We start from the raw sequence: 26,309 nt of genomic DNA on the forward strand, positions 1-26,309 counted from the left end.
CTCAGATTCTGCAGCTCTGTGAATACCGGTTACCTCTTCTCCTAATACAGTAACTACATATAATTAACAGTATTGATGGTGAAGAGGCAGTGGGAATCCATGTGTTGGAAAAGAATAGGATGAAAACATTTCTTTGTTATTTTTTCTTGTGCTATCATTTTTATGTAGCATATTGTTATAGCAGAAAACCAAGTGAGATTTCAAACATGAAATATAGACACTGTTACATATTATTAGAGATTAAGATCTTTGCTAATTTTGTTTCTCTTTTTCCTTTGATTCCATTTTGATTTCTTTTGTGTCTTGGCAGCCTGATCATTATTCCTGCTGCAAGGCAAGATTGTTTCTCTCTGAGACTTTCAGCTTTCCATCTCCATGTCGTCATTTCTGTTTAGCTAGCTTTTTTTCATTTGCTGCCTGGTATCAGCCTTTTTAACCTGGGCTGCATAGATAACGATGAGGATTTTAATTGCATCTGCAGAAATGAATTTGGTTCATTAGCATGTCTTAAGTGTCTGAGTTACTTCAGCTTTGAGAATGTTCATATTTTACAGCTGAGTAGATCAAATGAAGATGTTACAGCGAATTCATTATTCATTTGTTTGCCTATAAGAAAGCTGCAGAAAAAGAGAAGATCTTTCACTTATAACCTTTCACACTTAGTTGGTTTCATATTAAATGTCATCACCTGAATTTCACTTGACCTAAACCAGACTAGAGAGAGAAAGTCAGTCCCATAATTCATCTACCATGAATATAATTTTTATCGTAAAGTACTATACATGCTGGCAGTACATGGAACAGGGTTGGTAGCATATTTGTCACATATATGAGTTTAATCTTAGTGAAATAAAAGAACAATATCGAAGGTTGCGAGATATTAAGAAAAGCAGTTGTGTGTTACACTAAGGAAATATGTAAAGCATGTAAAGCTTTAATGTACTCTCTTCCCCACTTCTCTTTCTTTCCCTCTGCCCCCAGCAGTGCAGCTTAGATTTTTTTTAGATCCTCTTAATTGAATGTTTTAAGGACTCGTGTACTTTAGTGAATTATATGAGTGATCAGATGAAGAATCTCTCTTTATAGCAAAAGATAATATTGCCTCCAACAGGAAACATTTAGTCTTTTCTCATTTTTCAGGGTAGGATACTGTTGTAGATTGTCCACTTGAAAGTGAATTCAATCCTTGCCTTCTTTCCTTTATAATTCCGTATTTTGAATACACTTGCTATGTTGTCTAGGAACTGACAGAAAAAAATAAACTCTCTCTTTAACCTCATTACAATGTTTTCTATACCAGCTCCTCTCAACTGGTCACTGATACCTGAGGAAGTCAGGAGAGTTGGCACTGTAATCAGAAAAAGCAGATGGACTTCATCTGCTGTTGCTGAATTGCTGAATAGGAACTTCTGTTGTTCCAAGCGTCAAGCAACAGGTCTGAGTCTCCCCAATCAGAACACTCTAAGTATTTCAACTAACTTTTTAAAGATTTATAGACTATTCATGTGTAAGAAAAATGGAGATCGGGTGACAGTAGAAATGTCAAGCAGATGCATGTCTTGAAAATGGAGTAAAATAAGGATTTGCTTTGTTTTAGTGGGTTTGGTTGGATTTTTTTAAGGGTGTATAAAAAATTAAATCAGGAAAGCTTTATTTGGATTCAACTAGTGCAAAACTCCAACAACTAGTACAAAACCCTCAACAAGTTGCATAAGTATGGTGGAAAGCGTATAGTACCTTGCTAATAGCTTTGAAACAAACTTCTGGCCGCTAAAGATTTCTAAGTCTTGATACAGGCAAGGCAGCTTAAAGGCAGGTGTGGAAAGAAACCTGAATTCTTCTACTTCAGATGCACAACTGGCTAACATTTTTGATGAATCCATTTGTTGCTGGCAGATATCAACTGATATCTAATGTACCTGACTTAATAGCTAAGAAAAAGCAATAGTACAGACACAACAGTAAGTAATAAGCAAAGAAAACTAAGAATGTGGGTTTCTTGTCTCTGTGAAATGCATGTAGATCTTTCAGACACATACAGTCTATGCAGTAGAGTTTTATGTGATTGTGATGAAGGTAGTTTTGCATTTGTGCAGTTTTAGCAGCAAATTTCAGATCTTTCCTCCTAAGTGTTTTGATGGGTAATACAAAAGCTATTACTTGTCAAAATGCTGCATTGAAAATAAGTGCCAATAAGACATCTTCACTGATGTGAGTAGAAAAGTCATCAATAGATGTACTTAACAATGCATTACAGAATATATCAACATGCTCCCAAGTGCACCTGTATTCTGCTGTATTTAGACAAAGTGTAATTGATTTGTGCAGAAAAACGTTACTGGCGTCTCATACTGGGCAGCACAGGTGTGTAAAAATCTGCTGTTTTTTAAAAAAAGTTGTGAAATATCTATTTAAACATAGGAAAACAGAAATTTTATCTATGCCTTGTAGCAATTGAAAAAAATATACATTTCTTTATTTGGTAATTGGTAAGTTAACATGTCAGCTAACACACCTATTAGCAGATAGGACATTTTGCAGATGGCATTTTTTCATGCTGAATTGTACTGTTTTATTAAAGAGAAACTAAATGTGCAGTTTTGTCATTGTTCATTCCCTAATTCTAGTGGCAAACCAATGACTTCTATATCAATAATGTACTGTGAGAATTTTATTTCACTTCTTCATTGCTCTCAGCATGTTAAAATATGAGTCAGACAAAGAATGAATGAGAGAACTGACAAAGAAAAAAAAAAGGAAAACTCAAAGTCAAATACACCATGTGTTCACCAGATTTACAAAAATAAAAATAACAATCTGTAGGTTTGTACTGTGGTTTTTTCACTGTAATAGAATGCCAGTATGACAGTCCAAGAATTCTTACATCATTATACAAGGTTGAGACCCCACTCACTGTGTCAAAATTGCAAAACTCAACCATATGACTGTTTATTACTTAAGGATTCTCAGAGGCATAAGGGCAGGGACATAGTCAACTCTCACTGAAATGCAGTCAGTCATAGGTGCTTAATTCATGTAAGAATCTAATCCAATAAAGCTTAGAGTTTCTTTTTCTAGGCACATTTCAGGTGGAAGTACTGTGACAAGGTGCCTCAGTTAAAGCTCAGGCTATTATATCACCCAGCAAAATAGCTGTGGAAATGCCATACTGCAGGCAGGGTTAATTTTGTGTGAAAGAATTGCTGTAACACCACTGCATAGGCTGAAAGTCTAGTTATTTCAACTTATATACATTTGGAGTTGAGGACTTACAGAATGAATGCCCCATGTGAAAAGATATTTGTAAATTACAGAGAATCCAGAAGAGAACAATAATGACCAGAAATTGGAAAAATGATTTATTGGGAAAGTCAGAAACATTTTGATTGTTTTTTTTATATTAATAGAGTGAAGGAAAACATAGTAGCCTTCCAGCATATGAAAGGCTGCTAACAAGATTTCATGGCAATCAACCATTTTCCCTTCCTATGGGACTTTAGGAGAAAGAAATAAACTTTTCAGAAAAGGTGGTTTATGTTGAACTGTTAAAAGACCTCCAAAATGTAATGTCATGAATTACAAACTGCATAGGATATTTTGTGAAGTCAGTTCCACTGTAAGCTTTCAAGAACTGTTTGCACCAGTTTACACACCTGAAATGGTAAGGCAATACTTGCCAAAAGTATTTTAAAGGCAAACAGCCAGTTTTTTGTGTTAATATTCTGTGTTTGTAAATGAAGTGGTTTCTCTTAGCTGTTAGGCTAAACTGATAGTTTTCTAAAAAAATACTGTTTTCCCCTAGGCAATCTTATAGCAAGTGCTTTAGTCAAAACCATATTCTAGTTCTGTAATTTGACTTTATTTGCTTAGTTCATTTGCTTTGTGCTTGAGGTAAGACATATATTATTACAGTCAGTCCATTCATATAAACCTTTTCAAGACCTTTTTGGAAAATCTTGCTGAACTTAACTGTTTGACAGGCTCATCCTTCAAAATTAATTCACTAAGACCCTGCTTTCTCTGCTGTTAGGAAGAGCTCAAAAAAGGGCATCTACAGTGATACCAGCAATATAGTTTTGAAGTGTTCTTTGTTTGTATAGGAGAATATGAAAAATGAAATAGAAAACACTTCTAATATGCCCAAGATTCCTTTTACTATCTGTTTCTTTTTGGTTTAATAACCATACCACACTCTTTCATAATAATCAGAATGAAAACAGTTTGGGGGTAATCTTATAATCATCAATTATCTTTCAGTATTAACTGTTAACCTGCTAATCATATCAGAAATTTCAGAAAGTGAGGGTGTAAGAGGGTGGATTTGAGGACTTCGTAGAGAACTTAAGTTTGTTATGAATTGATTAGTCTACAGTTGATTTATGTTGCCTCCAAATCCTGTTTGGAACTTTTTTTCTGAGGCTACTGTAATTAAGACCAAAATCTAAAACTTTAAAATGTTTTCTTTTCTGCCTTATTTCTGACTAGGAGTTTATATTTTAATCTGTCACTTAGAGTTATGCTGAATCAGTGAGTGACACTAGAGCAAATCTTGTTCAAATAAGATCTAAAAATATGTGTCTGTATTCTGATTTTTTTTTAATCTTTGCATTGTAGTCTCATATACTGTTGTCAGTGTCTATGATCTTTAGACTCAAATCAGCCTAATCTTTAGATGGCAAGGCATTGTTGCAAAACAGAAAATGGCTTCAGAGTAATATCTGTTTTGGAGACAGAACATTAGCTGAAATGTCTGAGGCAGTTTCCACGACCAGCAACTGGCACTAGCTTTTTTTTGTATAATTATTAATATCATTCAACACTATTGTAGAGATACTTTATTTTTGAAGGAAAATAATTTGAAAATATTATAGAAAATTTTGTCTGCAAAAGTATTACTATTAGTAAAAAAGCAGAACAGAAAGTTTGTTACATACTACTGTTATTTCATATTACAGATTCGGCATAGTTTATATGCTGTTCTTACAGCAAGAAATGTGCTATATGAATCTGCCTGTTACTAGTTTGCTGTCTCTTTCCTGTTCTGTGCTTTGTCCTTACTATCTCAGATGGCCTGTAACAGCTGGTTCGTGTGTTAAAAGTGACCTGAAGAGGCTTTTCAGCCTGAATGATGGAACTTTATACTGGAAAATTATTTCTCTACCCTTGAATGTCAGGAATCTTTGTATTCATATGTTCATATGGAAATACACTTCCTTCAACTCTGTTGATGCATAGCAGCATGTTCTCTAGTGTCTGTGACTTGTCGAAGTGTGAATATCCACGAATGTTCTTAGGAATGCTGAAGCTACTTAAACCTCTCAAGTCTGAAAAGGTCTCAAGTTTCTCATTTTTAATGGGAAATGAAGCACTTACATTTTCTTACAGCTTTGCTTTCAGTGAATGGTTGTACTTCCGTGAAGAGCAAGGATTCGCATGGTCTGAGTGGAAGAAATGTAGAGAAAGAAAATATGTGTGTGTTTGAGGGGCAGGTTAAGAGGATGTGCCTGTCATTAGTTCTATATTCTAATTATATCTACTACAGTGGTATTTAAAAAGATATCTTAATATGTTTAGTAGTCTTCGAAGTTTAGTAGTCTACTGTGATCTCAGATATCATGGTTTGGGGAGTTTGCAATTTATAATCATGATATAGTGAAAGTAGTAATATGCCTGTCATTACTTGTAATTTAATTTCTCCATAAAAAACACTCTTAAATCACCAGTGAGTTATTACACATTCGTGGGTCTGTTTCATTCATCTTGCCATTTTAGTGGCAGGCAACAGAACATTAGATATTTACTGGTGAAAGCTGTTCTCATGTACTGTTGGAGGCACAGAAAAACTCTCACTGGGTGCAGGTAAATATAGTATGCTAGGAAAAAGATCAACTGTTGGAACTGGGAGCTACATGGATAAAAGAAAGGTGAATATGAAATTTGCGAAAGGTGTATTACAAAATAACTATAAAATAAATAAACACTGTAACTGTATTTTTGGAGAGGACTTGTGTTATCATCACCATACCTTGCCACATTAATTTTTTTTTTCCAAACAATGTACACAAGTGAGGAAGAAATTGCCCTTACCACAAAGAAATTAAATGCAGTCCAAAGATCTAAAGCAAAAATACATTTGGCAAATAATTTCAAAATTGACTTTTTGACATTTAGTGTTAAATTTTAGATGACTCAAGGGGATTGAGAATCTTTTTTGGAAGAAAACATATAATATATAACCTCTCCCACTTTAAGTGCTGAAGAGTGGGATCTTAACATAAGATAAAATATTTAATAAGAATTCTGTCTCAGAAAGTAGTGTCTTACCAATTAACTTCTATTATTTGGTTCTCTGCTCCCAGTGAAGTCCAATAGAAAACATTGTTCTGATCTCTCAGAAAGATAAATTGGACTCTAAATTGTTAGCAATATTGGGAATGTAAGGTTTATGATCCAATAGCAAAAGAGTGTAGGAGACACATAAGGACATGTTTCTGAAGAAGACCTCTTGTTCTGAGAAAAATCAGTAGGCAAAAGGAATAAAAGATGCAGTTCAATCAACTTATGCTTCATGTGCTCTTCCAGAAGGTCAAATTCACATGAATCTGAAATCAGGTTTTCTTTTTAAAAAAGTTATTTTCATCAGTTTCCCCTTTCAAATAATATGTACACTGATCTACAAACCGTATTTCTTATTGAACATCTATTGTCTGCATCCAGCAGCTAACTCCCAGAGAAATTATTTTAGAAAAATTATACCATGATTGAAGTTTATGTTAAATAAACTAATACATTAAAAACAAAAAAAACCCCACCAAACAAAATCTGTACCAAAAGGAGCAGGCACATTTATTTTCTCCCAGCATAACTGAGAAGGAGCAATTTTCTACAGGCTTCTAAGTCTGAATATATGCTTAACATTAGATTACTATGCAAAATAAAAATAAAACAAGTATTTTCTCTCCTTTTCAACTGATTAATTTTTGTTGTTTGCAGACTGCAAACTGGTTAATTTTTCAGAAATGCTTTCTGGAAGCTGGCACTGCTTCTATGAGCATACAATATATATATGTGAGAACTGCAGCCTAAGGAAGATGACTTCGTATTTAGGCATGCAAAGGCATAACCAGACATTTATTCTTTGTTTTCATTAAAAGTTCATAGAATGTTCTATCATTTTTATTAATTAAAAAAATAAAACATTCAAACAAAAGAGGTTTGATCAGAAGTTTATACTAAACCTGTAGTTTCTAAGATTGCAAACCAGAGTTATTATAAATTAACATTTTCCATTAAATATTTATTTTATGGAATTAATAAATAATAAAAAATATTATTTGTTTAAAATACAGGTAACCAGTATAGACATATTACACTGTTTCTGTATTAATGTGAATAATAAGATTATTCATAAGTGTAGTGGTTTGAACCAGGTTTTCCCCCAGAGGCTAAGAAAATGGTAACCCCTGGAGGTTTTGAAGTTTTGTCCAATCTGCGCTCCTGCGAAATGTAAACAAACCACAAGCAAACGGAAGAGGTTAGTTGTAGTTTGGTTGTAGAAGAGGTATGTTGTGAAAGCCACGAGTAGTGAGGGCAGGAGCCCTCTGGGGGCCTCTGCCCCCCCCCCCCCCCAGCCCCAGCTGGGGGGCTACGGAGACTTGGAACAGTGTTAGACTGGACTAAGTGTCTGTAGTTAAGCTGGGAGATGTTTCTCCACCGTGGGCAGCGGAGACAGAGCAGAAGCAGAGACGCAGCGTCCAGAGACTCTGGCCAAAAGCCAGCTGATAAGAACTGAACCGGAGAAGCAGCAGAAACAGCATGCAGCTGAGTAAGGAAGACACCAAGTTGTCTCGGAGAGCCGAGAAAGAGAGTCAGCAGCAGAGTTCCAGAGTTTGGGGTAAGAACTGAATTAAAAGACCCCAGACTCCTTTGAGACCCCTCCTGGAAAGGAGGAAGATGATGGACTCTTACTTGAAAGAGCCTTGGAGTGCTACAGCACTTGCAGAAAGGAGCTAGAGAGCTCCGAGAGGAATACGGAGAGGATGACGTTGGGGGCCCTCCCTTGCTGCAAGCTACAAAGAAGCTCACAGCCATCTTGAGGCAGGGCACAGAAGCTCTGCAAGGGGCTTGAGTCCCCTGGAGATACCAGACTGTCACAAAGACCCCCTGTGCTCGTGATATGACCATGGTGGAACAACCTTTGTCTGGGCTGACATAGCCCACGGAAGACCCCTTTGCCTGCGTCAAGGGGCCGAGAGAGGCTTGGAGGCCTCCCTCGTGAGTGCTGGCAGAGATCCAGCTATCAGCTGCTGCATGCATGAGAAGAAGAAAACCTGCTGCCTTAGGAGATACTGCTCAGAGACTAGAAGGGATCTGTCCTTCTTCCCTCCTGGACTTTTATTTGGAGGAGAGAAGAGATCTGATCCATTGTAAATACTTATGTCATGGTAGAGATAGTTGTGATCGTGTTTATAATGTATTATAATATTTATTTGTACAGTCATTGTAGTATATTCCTTTTCCCCCATTTGGAGTCTGGTGTGTTTTGTCTTGAAAAAAAACCCATCTCACATTGCATTGAGATGTGACAGGGGTCTAGGACTAGGGAATTAGATTTTGGGGATCTCAAACCATGACAATTTAGTATAACAATATTGAAATGTCTCAATTCAAAGTATACTTTTCTGTTTGATTTGCAAAGACCACAGTGGCTTCCTTTAGTATCAGGAATTTTGCAAATAAATCATAAATATTCATGAAATATTGGCAGTACTTATCTTTCAGTGTTTCAATAAATGATACAAGGAAGTAATTACTTAATCCTCTTAGTAAGAGAATTTTTTGCACTATTAATCCCATTTTTTAATACTGCAGTATCAATAAACATCTTTAGTTACTTTGTTCCAATTCCTTATCCATGAATTAAGCTATAATTTCCTGTAAAAAAATGTTTCAGGGTTTTTTTGCCAGTAATGAATTCTCATCACCTGCTTCAGTGGCTAGAATTTTTTCTCCTCTTTATCTAGAGTATTCATTCTCAGACTGTGATTTGTGAACCTTTAGCGATCTGTGACCTGTGAGTCTCAAAATAAAATGATCTGTGAGCAGAAGCTATTTGAGACTGGGGAGTTTGAAAGCATACTAAGTCTTTTGCAATGAGTATACTGCAGAATGAAAAACCTGGAGAACACATGGGTTTCAAAGATGCATATCTTAATTTTCCATTTTGGGGGAATAATCAGTTTTTCTCTTGGATTAGCATGATAATTCACTTTTTTTTAAATCAGAAATACTGTGCAATATTCTTCTTTTTTTTTCTATTGTTTCTTACATTTTGGGTATTCTTATTTAATTTGATATGAGTCTGGCTTAGAGTGACTAATAAAGACATTTATTAAACAAAAGCAGTGAATTATTGCTGGACTCAGTTTAAACTTCTGTACTGTATGCAAGGCTAATTGATAAAAATGTATTGTTATAAATAGAACAGAGAATGACTGTCCCAATTTCACCTATCAGCAACTGATACAAAAATATTTGCAACTATATGACCCTCATACTACTTTTTACTACATTTTCTGATTTGTTTAGGGGTTCAGCATTCTATTTTCATAATAGCTTTCATCATAAATACCATTTTTAACTGAAACAGATTATTGAACATTAGCGATGATGATATACATATGGTTCTCTTATATATCATCTTATACAGAATTATTTAATTTTGTTAATAATCTAAACTATGGTGTTTTGAAATTAAGATTTCTCTGAATTGCATGTCCTGTGTCTTTTAAAATTTTATGGATGAACTCTCCACCAGACTATATTTTTTAAATGGCTGTGAACAAAATTTTTTATGTGCTTCATAACACTGATCTGAGAAGAAAATTTTATTTTCTCACAATGCACTTAATAGTTGCTCCTGCCCTTTCATTTATCAGTGTACTGAAATTATTTCTCAAAAAAATTCAAGTTTGCACTGAGGTATTCTATACATACTAAATATTAACATCCAAGGAATAGCTTATATGTTTGGGGACTAATGTAAAATATGGCAAATATTAAAAAAAATTTTTATATACCTTGAGGGGATTAATACTGTTATTAAATTCTGAACTATGAAAGGCAAGTTACTGAAGATATAAGTCATATTTGAAGATACTATAAATTGATTTTTTTCTTTAGTGTGTCTGTGCTTATTAGTATTTCTCAATTCTCTGTCCCACTGAACTTACAAATACCTGCTATGGGAGAAAACCATTGTATGAGCTACTACCAGAAGAGCAGTTCTTGTGGATGATAAAATAAATTTCTTGTGTTGGATCCTTAGCAGTTGTTGACCATTCAAACTTCACATACTTTTAAAACCTGTGATGACATACACTCAGATATGTAATGAATATCAGTATGAAATGTATTAAAAGATTACATATTTTTCACTACAGGTGAAGTGCGATCAGTACTGGCCAAGCAGAGGCACAGAAACCTACGGACTAATCCAAGTAACCCTTTTAGACACTGTTGAATTGGCAACATACTGTGTTCGTACATTTGCACTTTACAAGGTATATATACTTACTATATACTTTCAAATTGGAAGGTTAGCAATTTTTTTCCCCCCCCTTCCTTCCTTCCTTTCTTCCTATCACTTTCTTCCTCCTGCCATCCCACCTTCCTTCTTCCTTTGCTTCATGCCTTCCCTGCCTGCCTTTTTCCCTTATTTCCTCACTCCCTTTTTCCCCTTCCCCTCTTTCCACTTTTCTCCCTTGTTTCCTGCTAACAGTGCTGAACAATGACTTCTTCTACAGAATGCATTTTCCTTATAACATGGAGTTTTGTAAGTTAATACAGAGCTCGCACCATGAAAAAAACATTTAATACTAACTAAAGCTCTGACACTTGTGATGCACAACTCTGCAATATATTTAAAGCTCTTACATTGTTTGAACCCTATAATTTGGATTTTCCTCCATAGCCTGAGTTCTGCTTCTCTCTGGCTTCAAATGTAGCTTAAATAATTTTCACTGGTATATATGCTTCTGCAGTTGTTTCATTGAAAAGTGCCAATATCATCTCAAGTGGCAGTTTTGTCATGAAAATTTTAAATTTTATAGAATGGTTCAAGTGAGAAAAGGGAAGTGAGGCAATTCCAGTTTACTGCCTGGCCTGATCATGGTGTCCCAGAACACCCAACACCGTTCTTAGCTTTCCTGAGACGAGTCAAGACTTGCAACCCACCTGATGCTGGACCTATGGTTGTGCATTGCAGGTAAGCCCAGAAGTTCTTTCAAAGCATCCTATGTCAAGATTACTGCTTTCTGTTTTGTTGCAGATGAAAACACTATTTTGTTTCAAAGACACTTCTAAGTCTGTCAAAGAGAAAGATGGTTGCATTGCAAATCGAGGACTTGAGCTTGGCACTACCAACTTGGATAGGCTAGAAAAATTTTATTTGGTCTATGCAGGATTAATTTAATTTTAAAACATCTAAAGATATCTAGGGAGAATGTCTACAGGAAGAATACAAATGTATCTACAGCATTCAGAATATGGCCAACATAATGTTGGCTTAAGAACCTGAATATTGAAAACGGTGTGTTTTGAGCTTTTGAAATTTTGTTGTGTGTGAAAGTAATGAACATGAGAATTAAGAAAGATAAATGAAAACTTTTATTGAAAATAGATAGGAACCCAAATTTGCATTCAAGCTTAAACCCTCAGTTTAGGACTTTGAGGAGCTGAAACTGGAAAGGATGTACCTGGGAACACGCTGAGCTCAGTTCTAGGGAAATGAGTGCTCCATGCTTTTCTTGCAGAGTAGAAATACTCTTCAGGCTTTATAAGGTATGAATTAATAAACTCTCAAGAGAAAAACATTAACTACTCCTAATGTTTTCAGAGTAAGGCAAATTAAATGGAAGAGATGTGGATTCTTTGGAAATGTTTGACAAGAGCAGATCTTTTAGACAGCCTTAAAATTATGTTGATAAGAACATTATCAGAACATAAATACCAATTCTGATAGAAGTAAACTGTAAGGTGGGTTCCAGTCATTCCAGGGCTATGTTGCCAAATCTTACAAGCTTACTGTGTAGCCCTGTTCAAAGAAAAGTCCTAAGATTACTGATTTTTGTGATCTTCATTTTGGAATACCTTTAGTTAGTAGGGCTGAGAGGTACTACACCCTTTTCTTGAAGTTACAAATGCTCAGCATGTTTGAAAACCAGTCTTGCTTTTGTCATCCAAAACCTGAGGTAATTACAAGGATTACAGCATACCACCACCTCTAGTTCTGACTTCTTAAATATTGGTAAGTCGGGCACAGAATCTGGCAATTTGCACACTTTTAAAGTGATTGAAAGAGGCTCCTGTAAATGAGATAAGAAAATAAAGTCAACAGCGAAACAAAATAAGCAGAATTCAATATTGAAAGGCACAGACTGTTTAGAAGATATAATAGAACATGGAAGACAAATATTTAATGTTTATTGAAACACCAGGATTAGGAATGTGGAATAAATTGTGGAATGTGGAATAAATATAAATAATAATACAAATATATTTTAAAAGTTTGCTGAGTATTTCCTGAATGGAGCCAAATCTCTTTGTACCTGAATTTATAGGATCTTAAAACATTTTGATTATTGTCTAGTATTGTAGATTGTCTGAGCTATAATTTCATTAGCCTGCTATACTCTAAATCAAAACAAAACTTAATAGAAGAAATTAATCTTCCCACTCTGGGAAGGCTGTTAAGTTAGTGTAATTGCCTAAATTCTCTCAATGCAAAAATAGGTAAATTAAATTAGTTCTTAAGAGTCATACAGCTAGTCGTTGGATAAGATGAAATAAAATGCAATGCTTATTATCACTCAGTGATACTGATGAAATACAAGGCCATTATTTTCTCTTTGTCCTTGGTTATGCACGCAGATTTCCTTGAAAGTGGTGCTCAGTCTAGGTAGTATGATTTGATGCCTGTTGAGGGACTTCTTCTCCCAAATTCCTATTAATGTATTTATTGATACTCTACAATATGCATAACCTGGTATACATAAGCTTTTTACCTTATATATAGTTGCTTGAGACACTAAGATTTCAGTCATTTCATACAACCTAACCTCTAGGAAGCAGAATTTCACATATCCTACTATTTTAGCAGACTTTTTAAATCCCACTGCTAACAGTTTGTCTGCAAGCAGAATCAATGAAACCAGGTTTCTAACAAATTTAAAAATTTATGTCTCTGTAATTAAAAATTTTATGTGGCTGGACATTCAGCAGCAAGTGTTGTGGACAGGCCAAAGTTTATGAATGTACTGCTTAACTCACCGATTTAACATATAGACTACCTAACTGATAGACTAACAAGAATAAGTTACTAAAGTCTATTTCTCACATTAGTAATGTTAATGTGAATATCACTTTTCAGGCATATTGTAGTGGCATTATATTCTGAGATTTGTATTGCCATATCATTTTGAATTCAACATTATTTTCTTGGGGCTGTCCTGTACAGGGCCAGGAGTTGGACTTCAGTGATCCTTGTGGGTCCCTTCCAGTTCGTGTTCATAGAATCATATGATTCTATGGTTATTACATTAGTTCAAAAAGTCAACACCAATAGAGCATCACCACAATATTTTTAGGCTAGAAGATATGTCTTTCATATAGCAACAATAAAATCCTTCCCATTTGGTTTGTAATTAAAGTGCTAGACATGCATAAACAGTTCATATCAAGCTCATGAAAGATTAATCTTCTGTCGAAGCAGAAAAAGTAAGCAAGCTTTATATGTTACCGATTTTTTTCTTGAAATCTGGGGTTTTTTTCCCCTCTCCTCTCTGTTGCTCACTTTGTAAGTTTCTCCATTGCACTCTTCCCTTTGCTTCTCATTGTCAATCATTTCACCTTTTTTTTCAATTTTTTTTCTCTCCAATATCTGGACCGATCTTTATTCTCTGAATCCCTCTAGTTATATTCTATTCCTGTCCTTCAGTTTCACTGTTTTCTCAAACTCATTTCATTGTTCATATCATATTGCTGAACCATTTCAATATGAAATATGTTGCTACCTTTCTTAGTACGTTTTCTGAAGTAAGATCATCATTCTGATGGTAGCATTCTCCTACCAATTTTTGTCATGCACCACTTTTTACTGTCCTCTACTAGTCACCATTTTCCAATGAGATATTTTATCTGTTCTTGACAAATTTCTTGCTTTTCCTTTCTTCCTCTACTGACTTCTAGTCTGCCTCTGCAACCTTTTTAAATTTTCCTCTTGTCTTTGTTCTGTATCTTGTCTGTCACTGCCTCCCATTTTGTGTTCAGGAGTCCTGAAGTCCCTTTCCATTAAGTTTCCCCATTGCATCATCTAGATTTAAAAAGTATTTAAAACTTTCCCAACTAGAGCTAAACAGTATAATACAGGACCATATCTTGTATCCTTTGCCTATGGCAGGCAGTCTATTCCAAGATATCTCATTGAAGGAGTAATCTGAGTTTAGTTCCTAGCAGGAACACAGGATTCATAGTGACAAATGTAAGCCATCTGAGACATCACTAATACCTTCTTTTGTGTTTCTTCCAGTACCTAACAAACTCTCAGAGCTCAGGAAATTAAAATAACCAGATCATACAGAAGTAGAAACACAACCGGAGGTGCTTTTCAAAATGTATTTGGTAAAAATGAAGAGTAGGTATGAAGAATCTCTGGAAGCATTTTTCTGCAAACTTTTAAACAATAGAAAACTGAAAGTAAAAGCTAGCAGGCAGCTAAGTACAGGGAGAAGTTATTCCTCACCCTTGCTGGATGAAGAAAATAGAAGAAATAGAAGAAAATTTTGATCCTTACAAAGTAACCCCTTTTTTTTCTGTATTTATAAGTAGTTATTGTAAGTGAAAAGCTTAGTCCAAGGATTTCCTTACTGCATTCTACACATCTGCCTTAATACTGACCTTCAGTTGTCTTTCAGTCCATTTCATGATAAAGGATTAAGAGATTTTTCTGGTTTGCTTCCTGGGTTTTGAGTACAGCTATATATTCTGTAGAGAATCAAGGTAGTTGGAGACTGTTGTTTGGACTTGGTTCATGACCAGTTTGTATCAAAGCCTCAGTGGTTGGTAAGCTAGTTTAATATCCTGTCCTAGGCAATGGTTCTTGAGTGTGTGAAGAATTTATTTAATAACTTACAGTGTGCTTAGTTGGAAAAAGTCTGAGCTAAACACAATTGACAACAGAAGAACCCACCCTGTAAATATTTTAATGCACTCTGTTCATTTAACAGTGACAAGAAAAGTAATGCATAGTTCTAACTGGTAAAATTAACTGAGAATGTAAGTATTACCATTCAAAATTACTAGATTTAATAAGACAAGTTCTGATAAATCCATATCTCACAAATGGAAATGGAAGTCTTTGTTATAAATTTTTTGTGATGAAAGCAAAGAAAAATACAGAATTATAAGATCAGAATTTTAAAAAAATTGGTAATTATTTATTACTAATGTACATACAACAGACATCTTTGCATGTTGTTTAGACATCTACTTTTGATAACAGCTTGGTTGCCTGTACAGGATTAAATTTGAATCTAATAGGGAAGTCAAAAATATCTTGAGAATTTCGTAACTACATTCTACCAGTCAAAGCTCTTGTTGCCGTGGTTTAACCCCGGCCAGCAACCAAGCCCCACACAGCCACTCACTCACTCCACCACCAGCAGGGAGAGATTCAGAAGGGGAAAAATCTGGAGAACTCACGGTTGAGATAAAAACTTCTTAATAGGGAAAGCAAAACTGCGCATCCATCAAAGCAAAACAAGGAATTCATTCACAGCTTCCCATGGGCAGGTGTTCAACCGTCCCCAGGAGAGCAGGGCCCCACCAGTAATGGTTATTTGGGAGGACAAACGGCATCACTCTAAAGGTCCTCTTTTCTTTCTTCTTCCCCCCAGCTTTATATCCTGGGCATGATATCATATGGTATGGATATATCTCTTTTTAGTCACCTGTCCCAGCTATGTCTCCTCCCAACCTCCCATACACCCCTAGCTTTCTTGGGCCACACCATGAGCAGAAACAGAGGCAAGAAAAGAACTCTGTGAAGAAAATTAATTCTACCCCAGCCAAACCCAGAATACTTGTGCAGAGAAGTTGACAGATTTTTAAGTGGAAAAGGTAGCTAAAATATATTTCATGGTACATTATTTTTAAGGAGAAAATATAGATCATTGCTGAAAGAATTATGGAGCACTAAAGGAAGCATCAAGGCCTAATCTAAATGCAGAATTTGTATTTGTGTAATCAGATATTTTGGAAAGACTACCTCCATGAAAAAAGTGTAGTTGTAGTAACATAAATGCATCATGCCATCACACCCTTTTCCCAGGTAATAATTATACAGTTTTCTTTCTATAACTACCAGGAAAGATAGTTCAGTGGAGACTGAGTCAAGGTAAAGTTTGATTTAGAAATGCATTTGTTACAAAATGCTGTGCTATGTGGTCCTTATTTTCAATGGGAGATTTGGTAGAGAAAAGCAGATAAATAAAGGTAAAGCTGCATGGGGGGAAAAAAAAAAGAAAAAAAAAACACAAATGAAATTTAGCAATCCAATCCTGTTTGTAGGTACTTTACACAATGTGTTCAAATCTTAACTTGGCTTATTTAAAGTTATCTGAAGATTTTTCTGTGGTGGTTGAAATACTTGATGCACGTAGATACTTTCTTCATTTACAGACTGTTATATTTTAAGACTATCTTTTCAGTCCTTTGGACAGAAGTTGAGTAATGCTTCAATCCTCCTGGTGACTCTGCATGACTTGCCCTAGTTTGCAGAGCTGATCTAGAAAAAATTGTTTCTTTAATGAAAAAATGCAGACTAAACCCCTGGGATTCTGCATTGGTGAGACTGTAATGTGTCATCTAATGATAGCGGGGAAAGCACACTTTTTTGTTTGAAGTTGGATTAATGCAGGCAAACAGGTGCTAATCAGATCACAATAAAGCAGCACCAGAGGGTGTTTGGAGTTTTATGCTACTGTGTTTTCAAAACATCACATAAACTTTAGTAGTTGATTCAGTAACACTACCTAAAAGCTTAACATGTTAGTGCAAACCCATGTTTGAATCCTTCTTTTTAATACCGACACCAAGGGGCATATCTTTAAGACATTTTGTGAAGTTTTGGCAGGTACTGTTAATGCTGCTATTGCAAACAGAAAAACTTGGATTTTTGGAGGAATGTGACTGTTTTAATTTAATCTGTGTCTGACTATACTAACATAACCAGTTAGCATAGTGAAACACAAGATAATTTTCAAAAAATAACAGAACACAATGTGATACTCTATTTCTTAAAGTAGAATACTTACCTAATTTTTGTTCAATGTTTAAGAACAAAAAAGATAACATTTAAGGAAAAAAATATTTATCAAAGGCAGTGATTTTCGAGTGAATTGTTTTACTTCATCTCTGTATCATTTGAACCTCCGTACTGATTTTGCCATAGGCCTTACAAATGCTTATTTTCTAATCCTTGCAGTGAGTAGGTTGCAGATGACTGCCTATCCTTTTTCACGGTGGAGGGAAAAATCTTCCCATTTCATATTTAGAAATCTCTCAAATAAGATTGAAAAATACTAAAATCTTCCTCATCCCTTGCCTTTCCCTATCTTGAGTGCAACTCATGACCTTTCTTAACTTCCTTGAACAGCTGAAAGCTCAAGAGAGTACAGGATAGTATGAGCATTTTAATATGACAAGTATTTTAATATCAAAAATATTCCAAACTTTCTCTGCTTTGCCCACACACCTTTATCCAGAAGTTATGGGGTTGCTACTGTATATTAAACTGTGCTCAGTATCATCCATATACAAAAACACCATAACACTATTTCCTCTCGAGCTGTTAGCTGTAGATCACTGTATGTCTCATTAATACCTTTTTTCTCAAAGTTATCGTTCACTAATAAAAAGCAAAGAGGAATAAAGCTGTTATTGGAATCTCATCTTGAAAAATGGTGATCCTGTTCAGTTCCTTTTAGTATAAAAATATAGTAATGTGTAAATGTCCATGTTTTCCATTGTATTCCATATATATTAATAGTCTATGTTACTCTGACCATGCAGTCAGAGTAACTGACTGGGACTCTTTATTTCTATGCATAACTTTATTCTTAGAAGTTATTGTGTTTCAATATGTACCTTAGAGAATAAGGTACTAAGGCATGCAGAGTTTGACACCTTGAGAGCTTGATCTTTGTTTAAGGAAGTGGAACTGCATTCTCTTGATTTAGAAATTTTTGCATGCTTTCTCTGTCTTCATTTAGTTTTTGGAACTGTAGAATCTACTGGAGAAAGAGAAAGAAGGCTAGATGGAAGAAATCAGCATAGCAAGACATCACTTGATAACTGTGTAATATGTGACATTACAGATGAACAGGAATTGGGTCTTGCCTTCATATTCTTACCATAAAAGCTTTCAAGATTGTGAAAATTTAGGTTTCAGAAGCTTCACAGTTGAAGAATTGGCTGTTTTATGTTGAACACGCAAGAGCTCTCACTTAATTACTGGGCTATGTTCATGCAATTATGCAGACAAAAAGCAGAATCCCATCAGTCTGTATGCTGATAGAGCCAGTGGTGGCTAATGCTGGATTTTTTTTTCTCTGTTTCAGATTTTAGTGCCATTAGTTAAGATCACCTTGATAACAAAGGTACCTATTACCTTCCCCAGCTCATCGCTCTTTAACTTAACAGCACTCTTGGTTTTATTAGCTTAAGTCTCTAGTTTGTTTTCTTAAATTTAGGTACTTACTTATGAAAAACTGTAAGTATGAACATGACAAGAGTTACCATACTTCAGTTAATGTGGCAGTGTGGAGAGTCCTTTGAAATTAGCTAGTGTACCTAGGGTACCAGCAAACAAGCCTTTCCTAAAACCTAAACTGAAGCTGTATGTACACTATGTGCTTCCATTGTTTATGAGCCATAAAACCCAGAAAGTATCACTGGAACCATTATTAAAATTCAAAAACATACAAATAACAGGTAATAGCAGTATTTCTTCATGCAGATTCAAATAATAAAAAATACCTACTTGTGGCCTCTTTGATTAAATCAGCCATATGTGTATAAAGCCATCTTTAGTCGAAACTTAGCCTTTGATTCAGGGGATTATACCACCCACTGGTGTGACTTAGGGCGGGATTATCTTTTGAAGTCCTAAAAAGCTGCTGTGACTGCATAGGGTAAGATTTGTTTCTGGTAGCAGTCAGAAATCTGTAAAGGAACATAGGGAATGCTATTACCAGATAGAATCAGTGGCGTATCTGTGCCAGTATCCTGTCTCTGACAATGGCAAATATCAGAAATTTCAGGGAAAAGTACAAAACTCCAGTGTCAACAATATTTCAGTAAAGTTTCCCCTGTAGTAGCAAACAGTTTGTGAGTAATTGAGCCCCACTTCATGAGGATTTCAATTCTTTTCCCCTTTATTCCTTTAGCTACTTAGAGAAACTGATGGATAATTTTGTTCAGATTCATGACTATACATATATTTTAAAGAATAAAACCAGGCAGTATTTATTATCTTTGACCATTTTTCCTTGTCTAAGTATTTTCACACATTATATTAGAAGATATCTATTTACTCTTATTTTAAACATATGTGCCTTTATTTCACTAAATGCCTTTGCATAAAAGGAGAAAAAATGTGTTATTTAATACTGTTTCATGTTTTACATATCTACAACTTTCCTCTGTGTTCATCCAACATAACAAACTGAGACAGCAAAGTTTTCTAACCCATTCCAATACTTGTAATGTGGAGGGAGGTGGAAGGGAATCCTCACATCCCTAGTCTGCTGGCTCTCTCTAGTCCCTCCTTTGAGATATACCTTTTGTTGGTCGTCTGAATAACAGTAACTATTCCCCAAGGTTTTTATATTAGGTAAGACAGTAAAAATAGTTTCATAATTATACCACATTTTCTTGCTATATTGCCCAGTGGACATACTGAGGCCTCACTTCAATTTGGCCAACAAATGGTTTTGGTTGAGCAGGTCTGCTGAAGACTAAATGACTTTTCTCTCAGTGAAATAGCCTGCCCCTTATTAAAATGCAATAATTTTCTGTAAGATTTTTTTTAACAAAGGCAATGCCTTTTCTGTGTGTTATCTCAAATTACAAATATGTTGGTGCTGATAATTATTTCCATATATATATATTATCATGTCCTACAAGGCCTGTAATTTCCTTTGACCTAAGCTGTAGTTTGATAAGTTATTTGATCAGCACTCTTAGTGAGTCATTTTATCCATATGTATTTAGTTAATTGGTTATTTTTCTCCCCGCCCATGTTTATATATATTATACTCTACAAAGGGAAAGGAAATCTGACTGCTTGCAGCTGAGTCTAGTAAAAGAGCAATTAGGTTCTATCAGAGCCAGCAGCTGTCCGTAATGAATTCTGTATTAAAATTATGAGTGAAGAAAAGAATCCAGCCATCTGCAGGAAATGTGAAAATATTTTTATAACCCAATAGCTGAATTCTGGAAAGGGGTATCTCTCAGATTTCCCAGCTGTACCTACATTAAATTCTGGAATATCCATGAACACAGAGTATACTGGAATGCATTGAATCAACTTGGCTACCCGGCATGTTTGGCTAACTTTGAACAGGCTGTATTTTTATCTAAGTAATCAGCATAAAAGTCTCTTTAAATCCTCTCCCCGTGTCTCTAGAAGTAAAATGCAGCTTTAAAAATAGTCCTGTTATCTTTTCATGGAGGCTTTCCAATCAGTATTCTGCCCTGAATATTAATCTTTCTTCGTTTTTCGTACTTTTGTAGACTTAATTCAGGGTCTCATCACTTATTATCAGATTTTGTCAGTGACTGCTTTTCCAAGTGAATCCTGCATTGTGATGCCTATTTTTCTTGTCACCTGAATTTTAAAAATAGTTTTTAATGTTTAGACAATATCATAATATTATCCAACTCATTTTACAGCTACTTTGAAACTTCTACACCAGAACTCTCATTATTTGCATTATAACTTGTCCGTGATTTTTGCTCGTAAGTTCAAAATCCTGGGAAAAAAAGAAAGAGATTAGTGTCTAACCTATAAATGACAAGTTGTGATTAAGAAATGTGAAATACTTAGTGGTATTAACCTCTCACAACCTGATTTTCTACTAAGTTACAGAGAATTCATGTTGGTATAAAGACTGCAGAGGTTAAGAAACATTGTAATGAGTACCAGTAACCAAGCTCTTCAGCTGTCAGAGGAATATTGTCAGAGATATTAAAGAGAGTATTTCTTCTTTTCACCAGCTGGTCTAAGAAAACAGTGCTATCTGTCATATGAGCTCATCAGAAAAGCCTCAGTTTTTTTCTTCTCTATTTTCTATTGTATAGCATCTCACTGTGTTAATACCATATTACAACCATTTCAGTTTAAACCAGACCTAGAGGTGGCAACATCACATTTGTCTTATCCTCTGAATGTATCTCTTAAGATATGTTCTCTCTTGAAAAGGGAGACATTCTGAGATGAAGATCCAACACAGTAGGCCTGCTACTAAAGCCTTTTCAGCTTCAAGCTTGAGGACTAATTTCTGGTTATTTCCAAGTTTTCAGAGTAGGGGAAGAGTAGGGGAGGGGGCGGTTGGAAAAAGAATAAAAAAAGGATTTGTGGACAGGTTCATTTAGGGCTTTGAACTGTGACTGGTACTGGGGGAAAAAAAAAACAAACCAGTGTGGTCTTAGGAGTCCTGGTCTACTTTTTCCTTTGTACTTACCAGATGAAATACTGTGTCTGGATGACAATCTGCAATCTCATCATTGTTCTGTCAGTCTAAAACCTCAGAAAAAATCCTGAGGGCAGCTGGTGTTAAGAAAAGAAGCAGTTGTTGACCACAATAGTTACACAAACACCTAGAAGCAGGGAGGGTCCCAGAGAACTCTGAAACTTGGAATCAGCTTAGTGGTCAGCAAGTACTTTTAAGGTCTTCCAGTTATCCAGTACTGCCAAACACATTTCTTCTCACATTCTTTAATTCATTTCCAGATAGCATCAGTTCACCTTCTGTTACTCACACTGATAGGCTAATAGCTCTTCTGCATGAAAATGTAATCAGAGTACAGAAATATTCAAAAGTATGAAAGAACTCAAAACATTCCACTCTGAGAATGCAAAACAGGTTGAACTGCAAAGAAAGCAAATAGTTGTTAGCAGCATAATTTCTGTTCATTGACTTCACTGCTGTGCTCTAATCTTCACTTTTATTTATTGACAATAGCATCTCTGTGTACTTCCTCTCCTAAATTACCCAGAAGTATAATTTCCTGTGTTTACTACAGCTGTTCGTACATAGATCTGTCTTTAATTGAAGGTAACAAGTCACAGTAAGATTTTTTTTTAAATTAACCTTATAATACTTTACTTTTTTAAAACTTTATTTCACTAAACCCTATTTCAGTAAATTTTAGATCTTTCTTTAGTGAAATGCACAATGACAAGAATGCATTGTGAATGCATCGTACAGTACAAAGAATGTAAAATATACACTGAAACTCAACAAATATCGCAGATATTTGGATAGTTAGTCTTTGATGCTAAATACAGAATGCAGTACACTGAATATATAAGATTGTATTTAGAGAAGTAGGAAAATAAGGATGATATCTGAGAACTGAATTAATTTGAAATAAAAAGTCACAGTGAATCCTTGTGCTCAGATAAAACAGTACAGGGGAATAGTTTATTTTAATGTCTTTATATGTCTGAGTAATTCAAGAGTAATTATGGCATGTATTGTTTATAGAGTCAACAGTCAACAGCACATTTCAGTTTCTCTCCCAGGACGTGTCTAGAATGTTCTTTTGGATAGGCACTTTTTTAGAATACCTATCGAAATTCCATCAAAGTCTAATAAAAGGATTTCTGCAAGGGATGTTCTGTCTGTAACTTGTTGGGTAATAACCCCTAATTAATCCTTTCCTCTGTGAATTTCTTTTTGTCATACGTGGTATTCTGTAACAATGAGTTTCACAATATAATTATGTACTACTTTAAAAACTACTTCCTGTTTGTTTTAGATTCTCATCATCCTGTTTCATGATCCTACTTCTTCTATTGCAAGTAAAAGATGAATAGTCATTACCTTTCACCTTCTCCATGTAGCATTAGTTTATGTCTGGAGAGAGGATTTGAAGTGCTGTAATGGAATGTCCTTGTTAGAAGGGTCTCGTAAAAAAACTTTTTAATTTGTTGAACATTACTAATGCTATGTTTTTAACCTGCATGGAAAACTCATCTTTTTCAGTTATTTTAACAAACAGTTATTCTCTGTACATTGGACTTGTTAGAGAAATTTCTGGGAGTTTTGATTCTGTGTGTTTTAGTATTGGAGAGTTTGTTTGTTTGTGTTCATGATACAATCTCATAAGACAGCTTCTTGTCCTTGATCTCTCCAGAGCTGAACTCAGGATTAGATGAAGAACAAATTTACTTTCTGAATATTATTATGCTTTTGCAATTGCATATTACAAAAAAATTGGGCTTAAATCTGGGGCAGTTGTATTTGAAGAATATAAGAATTCTGAGAATGTAAAGAGTGTAAGGAAAAATCATCATAAAACTCAGTAAAGGAAGAAAGATCTAAGGCTGACTTTTGATTTGTGACCCACCCATGCTTTTGCCCACTATCTAAGAAAACTAGGGTGAGTTCTAGACTGAACTTTATCTGCTTGTAGCAAAGTATTTTCCTGTTTCCTGATTTTTTCATTCTATTTTTCCATGTTCATTTTAAAAAGTTTTGTATGTGACAGTGACAAATGTGGTTGTCTCCATGCAAAGCATAGGGATGAAGAAAATATGGGATGAAGTCTTGTGTTTGGCAAAGCATTACATCTAAGAAGGTTCTGTATACTATCCTTGTTGGCTGGTATCTGACCATAACCACAGTGAGAAGAAAAAAAGTCACTGTGCACTTGCAGATCAGTTCTCAAAGGTCTCTTATAAGCCATTACCAGAATTCTTGAAGCAGTCCAGTGTCTATTCTAAAGTGAAATTTAAATTTACCTCTTTACAGAGATCTTTATGGTATATCAGTCAGATTTATCTTTTCAAAAGGATGTTCAGTGGCTTCACAAGGGGCTTTTTTTGCTGCTTCCTGGTCAGAGGGGTGATTTTCAATTCTGTTCTAATTTCTTAACAGGAAAAGGGAAAAATAATCTAAATATTGCTCTTGTCAGAACTACTACAGAATTTCTGAAGGGTTGGAATCTAATTAATCACATGAAGTTCCATAAAAAAATCCATGCTTTTTATATATTTCCCATATCACAAGCAGTTTTAGGTACTTTCAGTTTAAAAATGCAGGCTTCATTCAATCTGAAACAGTAATATTCAATAAAATTTTCCCCTGATATGAGTCAAAAATGTCCTACATGATTTTTGGTCCACATTTTACTGTCTTTGCTTCCAATTAAATGATCTGTGAATATTGGTAATTACACTGCCTTCTTTTGCCAAACCACTGAAATATCAGTAAAGGGTCATCATTTAAACAGCTACAAATTAATCACAAAAGCCAACCTTTAACACATCCATACAGTGATTTTAATGCAGAATGGCCCCCTTATGCCTCTTCATTTTTCTTTTCGTGAATTGTAGCTGTATTGCATCACAGGACATTAAGCATGTTTCAGCTCATGGGACTGAGTCAGTCATGTTTTTAGAAATTGAAAACAAATGTTACAATAATGTAAATGACAATATTTTAAGCAATAACAGTTTCCTAGTAATAGATTCCTTAGGTTTTCAGCTTACAAACACAACCATACCTTTCACTAGCTGAAATGACAGGTTATTTTTTAAAATTCTAAGTTTGACAGTAACACCAGAAGAGGCAAACCAAAAGGGCAAGAAAGTCAATAACAAAGGTGGAATTAATTTGTGAAATGATTCTTATTAGCTGAATTATCATGGTTAGCAGACAGTACACAAGGATTTTTTTTTTTTTTTTTTTTTTATGTTTCAGTAATTTATTAGTGAGAATTCAAACTGCATGGCTTCCCAGCAGTGTTATCACACTATATTAAGAAGTCTGTGTGATAGAAGAGAAGGAGAAACAGGGGATAAAGATATGATAGTTTCTTGCTTTTATATAATGAGCTATTGTAATTTAGAGTTAGAAGGTATTGGGAAGGCATGTTTCAAAGAGGAAAAGTTGAAATCTTCATGGCCTTGGTTCCATTTTTATGTGGAAAGGGTAGTCTGGTAGACACACAGCTCATTTATAACAGGCAGAATTGGAGTGTCCTGAATGCCTTAAAATAGTAAAATATCTTACTGGATAAAATGATCCAGAGATAAGTGTGTCAGGAACCCACTGAAGCCAAATGCCTTAATAAATGTAGGGTGTCAGCCCCTCTATCCTGATCATGAAATTACTGCACAGTAATGTGTTTGGATCTGGTGTCATGATTGTTACAAACACTGCATAGACCTGTAAACTAGAAAATATCTTCTGTGCTGGACTATGTTAATAAGTATTCCTGTTTGAGTTTGCTTATTGGAAAAATAAATATATAAATGATAATACAAGACATGAAAAGAAGAACTGAAAATTGCCTTTTCCAACTGAAGGTACAAACCTTTTATTGGGTGGACTTTTGCAGTTGGGGTCTGCAGGTATCAGTCAACTTTTTAATGTTTCATCTGGAAAATGGCATATCCTGTTATAAACATGGTTCTGGAACAGCAGTTCATTAATACATGATAGGAAAAAGAACCATAATCGAGATTTTACTGAGAACATCTGCACTGTCAAACCTTCATATTTCTCACTTGGCCAGCACTTGTTATGCTGATAAAAACTGAATGTGAAGAGTAGTCATTTAAATAATTATTTAAAACTTGATATTAACCAATCTGACATACAAACGTATATTACTTGTGTTGATTTCATTGCCATTATAAGGAAAAAACCCAAAGGAATAGTGCAACAGCTTTTTGAGGTTTTCGTCCTGAATATTAGCAATGTTAATGCCATCAATTTTTCCTGGAATGCAGAGCTTTAATTATACAAGTAAATTAACTACTGTTTAGGATAGCCATCATTTTATTTCTCTTTGTATTTTCCATCTCTACAACTCCCATTTATGAATGTCATTGATTGGTAAGTTTTCTTAAACACAGAATATTGATTAATACTTGTTGGAGTGGCAGGTAAGAAAGCTGACATTGATGCATTTGGTCAGCTAGCAAAAGTCTTCAGCTGTTTGAAGGGAATCTGCTT

General features: G+C 35.0%; 1 protein-coding gene across 25 annotated transcripts in view; it reads left to right on the forward strand.

Annotated features, from left to right (window-relative positions):
• The window catches only part of PTPRD (protein tyrosine phosphatase receptor type D), a 1,149,573-nt gene that overhangs the window by 1,103,103 nt on the left and 20,161 nt on the right, over positions 1 to 26,309 (forward strand). For all 25 annotated transcript variants that reach the window (XM_051768182.1, XM_051768181.1, XM_051768187.1 and 22 more), the window contains 2 exons: positions 10,443 to 10,562; positions 11,112 to 11,266. In XM_051768182.1, the coding sequence (XP_051624142.1) occupies positions 10,443 to 10,562; positions 11,112 to 11,266 (275 nt within the window). The remainder of the gene's footprint in view (positions 1 to 10,442; positions 10,563 to 11,111; positions 11,267 to 26,309) is intronic.

The sequence above is a fragment of the Manacus candei genome, unplaced genomic scaffold, assembly GCF_025592945.1.
Source record: "Manacus candei isolate 608988 ecotype Guabito, Panama unplaced genomic scaffold, ASM2559294v1 h1tg000093l, whole genome shotgun sequence".
NCBI lineage: Eukaryota > Metazoa > Chordata > Aves > Passeriformes > Pipridae > Manacus > Manacus candei.